Raw genomic sequence first — 7,547 nt, 5'->3', positions numbered from 1 at the left:
TAGATAATTATTTAAATCATGTATGAAACATTATAAATGTGTTTTAAAAAATACAATGTTTTGTTCTTATAGATAAAAACATTATATTTTGCGAAACTGTAATGTATCGTCATGTTGTTACATGGGCGCAGGAATGTTGCGAGTTCGTCATTTTGTTAAAATTGTAATATTCACCGAATAATTGGTTATTCAACATTATTACCGATACATACAATAATATTCGATCATGTGCCGTATATATCCATTGCATTTCTATTCTACAAAATTATTTTATATAACTATGCATAAATTCTCTGATAAAAATAAAATGTAAAGCGTATGTCAATAAAGCATTAATTGGAGTGTAAAGGAAATGTAAGGAGGGAGTAATAGACACGTAAAAGAAATCCGTAAGAAGCGAAAATTGGAACAAGAAACGTAAAAGAAACATAAACTAAACATTAAAGAAATATAAATATTAAAAAAATATAAATAAAAGTATAGATGAATGTTCGTTGAATGTAAACAGAAGAGGCAAAAAGCAAAAAATAGAAAACAAAGAGCACATTAGAGCAGAATAGGCTTAATTTTTGTCTCGGACGACATAAAATGATAAAACAAAAAATCGAAAAAGAAGCAAAAAGACAAGATGCAAAAACTAGCAAAAAGAAGAAAACAAAAAACAAAAAACACATTGTAGAATAGACTTAATACATAATACATTACGCACAACAATTAGAGGATCACAGAAATTTGTAATTCATCCGAATCCATATTCTAAATCCATAAAAATGGATTCCATATAAAAAATTTTTATACATATCAAAGTTTCAATAAAGTAAAGTAATTACATAAAATTCTATAAGTTATTATTCTATAAGTTATTTTATAACTTTTTACAAGAAATATACGCTAGCTGCATAATGAAGGAAATTATATTAATATGAAATATACATAAAAGTGATTAATTAAAAATAAGTAATTTATATGTGTAACATTTATTCTACATATTTACATAATTCTTTTTATGTTTTTTTTACTTAACTATTAAATAAAATAGAATTCATGATATATTTTTACGGTACAACTTTTTTTTAACTCAAGTTAAATTAAAATAAAAAATTTCTTATTCATAATTCTTTTTTAAATAAAATAATGAATTTTCTACTCAATTTTAAATTGAATAGAAATTGAATTCATGGCCCATTTAAAAAAAACTTTTTTTTATTCAATTGGATTAAAAAATGCATTTCTTATTCAGAATTTTAAATTGAGCAATATTTACGATGCACAGAAATGGCTGATATTATTTTTAGATACAACTGAATTGAAAAACTGCATTTCTTATTCACAATTTTGAATTGAGAAGTATTCACGATGCACATAAAATACTATAATTTATAAAATACTATAATTATTATTTTTAGATTAAAAACATTAATTATTATTCTTATTATTGTTTAAATTAAAAAGCAAATACTCCATACCATTTCTATAAATGAATAAAAATACATTCAAGATTGAAAAGGAATAGATATTTGTTTCATGCAATTCCTATAAATGAATAAAAATGCATTCAGAATTGAAAATGATTCATTTTAACATTCATAAATTCGTATTTCTGAAAATCTGAATACATACATTTTAATCCATTTCAATCCATTTCAATCCATTCTCGTTTGCTAGATGGAACTTTTTGGGCCAGTATCTCAAACTAATCTAATAACTAATCTTATAAACTTAGCTGTTTGAATGAAATCTGTCTTTATTAATGCTTTTTATATTAACAATTAAATATATTTTATGTTTAATTATTATTATAAAGAATAAAGATTTTAATTTTTCTAATTTTATTAATTAAAAATTTTATTATTAATTAATTTAAAAAGAAAAAATATTACTAATTATTATAAAAATAAATAAAATAATAAAAATTTGATTAATATAAATAATATAAAGTAGTCAAGGACTCTTACAAATTTAATAACAATATAATGATAAACGGGCAAATAAGAATCGATTTTTTTAAATGTGAATGCGTATAAAGATTATTAATAAAAGTGAAATACATATATAATAGAAACTAGAAATATTATTACATGTTTTTGCTTATTGAGCTATCTTCAGATATTATCTTCCTCTCGCTTTACATTAGTTATCGAAAAGATAAAAAACATGATGTAATGTGTTCCAATTTATGTGATCTTGATAATTACATGTTACATGAAAGATGACCGCTATTCACAAACGATGAAATGATCGATTGTTATGGAATTTCATGATATTCTGATCAGAAAGACAAAACTTATTCGCTAATAAATAATTTGATAAAATAAAATTATTAGAAATCAAATTATTAGATAAATAATTTGATAAAATAAAATTCTTTAGAAAAATTGTTTTTTTTTATATTCAGTAAAAAGTAAGTAAACAACATCATCTCGATAAAACACTCATCATCATGATTGCAATTATTATTTCATAGAAACACTTCGTCAAAATTATTATTTAACAGTTCATGAGAACAAATTATTATAATAACTGTAACTAATGTAAAGCAAGAGGAGGATAATATCTGAAGATGGCTCAATATAAAAACTGAAACACGTAATAATAATTCTAGTTTCTATTATGTACGTATTTAACTTTCATTATTAATCTTTATACGTTCACATTTAAAAAAATCAACTCTTATTTGCTCGGTTATTGTTATATTGTTATTGATTAATATATACATATCTAATGTATACAAGACTAATATATCCTTTTATATTTTTAATAATATATAACCTCATTAAATGATTATCTTCATGGCTCAACTTATTCTTCGAGGATGCTCAACATGCCCCATGGGTATTGATCCACTTTGCATCCTTATAATTAACGTAATTTTTTTCTTATTTACGAGATGTATTAAAAATTTATAAATACTTAATTATTAAGCCAGATAAATATGCAACATTTTAAAGCATTCACCATTTAAGTCTATCATAATTATATGAAGGTTTATAATAATTTAAAGAAAAAATGTCATAACTAGTCTCGCGCTCTATTCTACTATACATTATTATAAATATAAATATCTTTTTCTAATAACTTAAATATAAATTTATATTTTACAATTTGATTTTTTTTATATCAAGCGCATTATTTTATAAAAAAAGATATATAAAATATAATTTTAGAAAATTATTCGAAAAGGTAACATTTCTTTGAATTCATTTTATTTCATTCACGCAATACCTGATCGCGTTCGTGTATTTACAGTCTCTACTTGTAAGATAATTATTTATAATCTTTCGCCAATTACAATAGAGCAATCACAGATCACATTGGAACTTCGCCGATCTTCCATAAAAGAAATAATTTGTATATAGATAATAATCCCATACTATTATATGTATATTCAATAATTAATCGCCACAAAATATACATCCGATCCTTGTAAAATCCCACAAGAGCCTTTATATTATATTTTTATTTCTCCTACACAAAATATTATTTATGCATTAACATTATAATCACTACAAAATATTATTTTTATATGTTAATAAATCGTTGTTCTCTTCATGAAAGAAAATAATTTATGCATTAATATTAAGCGCTAGAAAATGTGCTCAATCTTTGAAGTGTGATAAATTCCTTGGACTCTACAGAGAGCAAAGCCAGACGAAAATTACACGCAAGGTCATTCGATATTAGAGAAGAGTTATAAACAATCGCCCAGTTCATTTTTTGCAAAAAGAGTCCTCGTCATACGTACAATATGTTGTTTAGGAAGATACAAAAGAATTTACAATACAAAGATAAGTAGATTACTGATATATTTTACAATGTTTTTATGTTTTAATTTCGTCAGCACTTGGACCGGCGATAATAACGCTATTATTGGCAGCAATAGCCGTTTCCAGCAGATGATCGTTTCTGTGCTTCTTCATTGCATGATTGTTGTTCTTGCCGGTCAATACCATTAAATCCGAATGTATTCTAAAGTGCAATCTAGATTCTAATAAGTAGCCCGTATAGTTTTTTCTGAAATTTAAATACAATTATAATTTCTAATGTAAAATCTATGTTAAATGTATAACGTAATATCCAATCCAATCAGCAGACAATGTTTTTTAAATGTTTTTTAAACATTTATTTCTTATTAATTTTACATTATTTTCATGATTCGTTTTCAAAATTCATTAATTTAACGTTTATTTAATGTTTATTTTGAATTTATTTTATTTGAAATAATGGTTTGAAAAAACATTTTTTTAAACATTATTTAATGTTTATTAAATGTTTATTTTTTCAATTTCATTTGAAATAAAGATTTAAAGAAATATTTTTTAAATATGTGTTTAACGTTTATAAAATATGTATTTTACATTATTTATTCATTTAAAATGTGGTAATAAGAAATATTTATTTCACGCTTATTTAACGTTTAGTAAATGTTTATTTCACATTAAATACTTGTTTGAAATAATGATATAAGGAAACATTTATTTAATGTTTATTGAATTTATTTTAAACGTTTAATAAATATTTGTTTTTTGTTATTTATTTATTTAAAATATGATAAAAAAACATTTATTTAACATTTATCTGATTTATTATATAAATATTATTTTCTAAAACTCAAATAAAAAAAACGGATCGGAAAATAATCACGGAAGAGAAGTTACAAATATAATATAATTGCGTTAAGTGTACCATGTATGGATATATCAATAAGAATGTGCATCGATAATTATAAATAATGTGACGGATGAGATACAAGACTCATAACCCCGAGGTCTCAGGTTCAAAATCCAGCCGATAAGTGAAAAAGATTAAAATATAATTAAAAATTAGGAATGCGTTCCGAGTTACACATGAAATGCGTGATAAATTATTTATCTTTGTTGTTTACCAATTAATAAAAAAGGATAAAATACATCATGTGCTTCATGCGAAACTCGGAACGCATCCTTAGAATTAATTAATAAAATTAGTTGTCTAATTTAGGTTGTCGATGAAAAAAAAAATTTTTTTAATTCTACATTGTTATTTTTTTCTAATTTTGTTCAAATAATTTTGACATTAAAAAACGTTTTTTTAATGTTAAAAGAAATATTGCTTCAAATGTTAAATAAACGTTTTTTAAACGTTAAAAAAATATTTCTTTAAACATTACAATGTTTTTAATAAAAAAAAGGGATTTAATTTTTTAACTTAACAGGATTATTATTTTTAACGTTTTTAAAAATGTTTTTAAAAATGTTTTTTAAATATTTTTAAAAACACTTTTAAAAACATCGTCTGCTATTTGGGAAACTAACTTAGCGTCTTCCAAAAAGCCTATAGCCAGTTGAGTATCACCCTGATCTCCCGCCAATAACGCTAATTCCACAGTAGCATAGGGAAATAAGTACGTGTCCTCTTTGACAGACTTTTCTAATTGTAAAACTTGTCGCAGACATTCCTCCGCTAGTAAAGGATGCTGCATTTGTCGTAGACAAGCGCCTTTCAATAGCAATAAGAGTGCTTTGTTGTCTGCATCATAATTACTTTTCCTGCACAATACATATTTTTCTTATTATATAACAAGAGAAAAAATTAAAATTGATAAAATATTTGCTGTATTTTGTCTTTTAAATGTCCTTCGAATGTATAATTCGAAAAGATTTTGGAAAGTGTTTACTACAAATTTTTCCATTTGAAGCCATATATGATTTAATCATATATTTTATAATAAGCACTTATATTAAAATAAAATTTAAAATCGTTGACAAAACTTACGAGATTGTTTGGAGTTCCCTCTCCTCTTCTTCTATCCTCTTGAATATATTTAACAACAGGTCTTGCCGTTTGCCTACTATCCTGAACAGATTCCATACGTACATAAGCTCAAACACGGGCAGGACTAGGTACTTTTTTTGTGCGAAATAACGCTGAGTCTTTGAGATTATAAACTTCTCCATCGGTAACGATTTGCCAGCAATACGCTGCTTGTAGGTCGGTGCCAGCATCATTAGATTATCGACCAGTTGTTTCTCCTCACTCCAAATTGTTGGTTTCTGCATAAGCAGGATTGCCGCCTTTTGATACAAGTAGATAGTGCGCGACCAATTGGACTCGTTTACCAACATCGTGGCGTACGTTGCCGCATTACTCCATTGCTGTAGCGAACAGTGCGTCCACATTAATTCCCAATAACAGATATGATGGAACTGTGGCCAAACATTCTGACTCTTCCACGACTTTATGTACCAGTCTATGCATTCCTCGAAATTGCCTCGCGTGAATTCTAGCCTTCCTTTGAAAAACAGGAACCACACACCGTTCGGATAGAGGCTCAATTCTTGTTCCAATACTTGTTCACACCACTCTAGATCGCCGTCCGAATGACTTAGCACAATGCAGACTATCAAATTATAGGACAATAGAGTCATTACACATAGGATTTGTCGCAATCCTCTTCTTTCACCATAGCCTGCTTTCAATTCCGTTAGACCGTATTCCTAACGATTAAAATTTATAAGTAAAACTCTATGCTTCTCGCATTATACTATATAGCTAACATATAATTATATGACATATCCTATAATCACCTTATCGCCAGAGAACCCGATAAATTCTAACAATTTAATAACACGCGCTGGTAATAATGAGATCATCTAGAACAAAGTTTGATTTAATAAAAAGTATGTAATAAAAGATAATATATATTGCAATAAAAATATACAAATACCAAATTGAACGCGCCGATGCCCATGCGAACGCCACTCTCGAAATGCACTTTATGAATGTCGTTTTCCCACTTCCGGTTTTTCAAAATCGTCATGCATTCTCTGCAGGAGATAATAATTAATTGTTAGAGAAATAGAAAATCGATAATAGCCGTTCCGTTGTGACTTATTTACTTGTACGATAGAAAACAGGTACGAATTTTCAGTCCTGCCTTGACAAAGCTGACCAAAGTTTCATCTTCCACAAATGTGAGCATCGATTTTAAAAGGAGCGACTCGGCATAACAGAGTTCCGCATGCACCTCCTCTGCAAGATTAATCCTCGGTCATTCCTTTCATGCACTATATATGACAGCTATATCCGGGTTAATGTTATTATACATTGTAAAATTGAATCTTGTAAAATATATACAGGATGTCTGATAATTAACGATAAAACTCGCAAAGGGGCAGAATGGACTAAACTGAGTTGAAAAGTTCTAACCATTTTGCAATTTTCGCATTAGTTAATAAGTTAATTATTAAAAATTGCCGAATATTGGTCTTCAATAATTTTTTATTCAAATACTATCAACTTTATAGAAAAATAGAGAAACAAAAATTGTTTATTTCCTTCTTATAAAGTTCTGAAAATTTTTTTAGAATTTTTTAATATCGTATTTTTTCACGTTGGTAAAAATAGTTGCCAATAAAAAAATGCAGTACTAAAAAGTTGATAAAAATTTTAAAAAATTCTTAGAGCTTTATGAGAAGAAAATAAATAATTTTTGTCTCTTGCTATTTTCGTAGAGGCCTTTCTTTCAGTTTAATATATTCTGCTTCTATGCGAGAGTTTTATCGTTAATT

The 7,547-nt window shown here is 26.3% G+C and overlaps 1 protein-coding gene across 1 annotated transcript in view; it reads right to left on the bottom strand.

The window, feature by feature from the left end:
• Window positions 1-3,818: 3,818 nt before the first annotated feature.
• Window positions 3,819-7,547, bottom strand: part of LOC105626321 (tetratricopeptide repeat protein 39B-like) — a 6,793-nt gene continuing 3,064 nt past the window's right edge. The window contains exons 5-10 of the mRNA XM_012207623.1: window positions 6,876-7,008; window positions 6,704-6,803; window positions 6,564-6,629; window positions 5,752-6,473; window positions 5,292-5,525; window positions 3,819-4,011 (exon numbers count right to left, since the gene is read on the bottom strand). Of these exons, the coding sequence (XP_012063013.1) occupies window positions 3,819-4,011; window positions 5,292-5,525; window positions 5,752-6,473; window positions 6,564-6,629; window positions 6,704-6,803; window positions 6,876-7,008 (1,448 nt within the window). The remainder of the gene's footprint in view (window positions 4,012-5,291; window positions 5,526-5,751; window positions 6,474-6,563; window positions 6,630-6,703; window positions 6,804-6,875; window positions 7,009-7,547) is intronic.

Source organism: Atta cephalotes, assembly GCF_000143395.1.
Source record: "Atta cephalotes unplaced genomic scaffold scaffold00005, whole genome shotgun sequence".
NCBI lineage: Eukaryota > Metazoa > Arthropoda > Insecta > Hymenoptera > Formicidae > Atta > Atta cephalotes.
The sequence above is the reverse complement of the archived record's forward strand: the minus strand, read 5'-3'. Positions and strand labels throughout refer to the sequence as shown.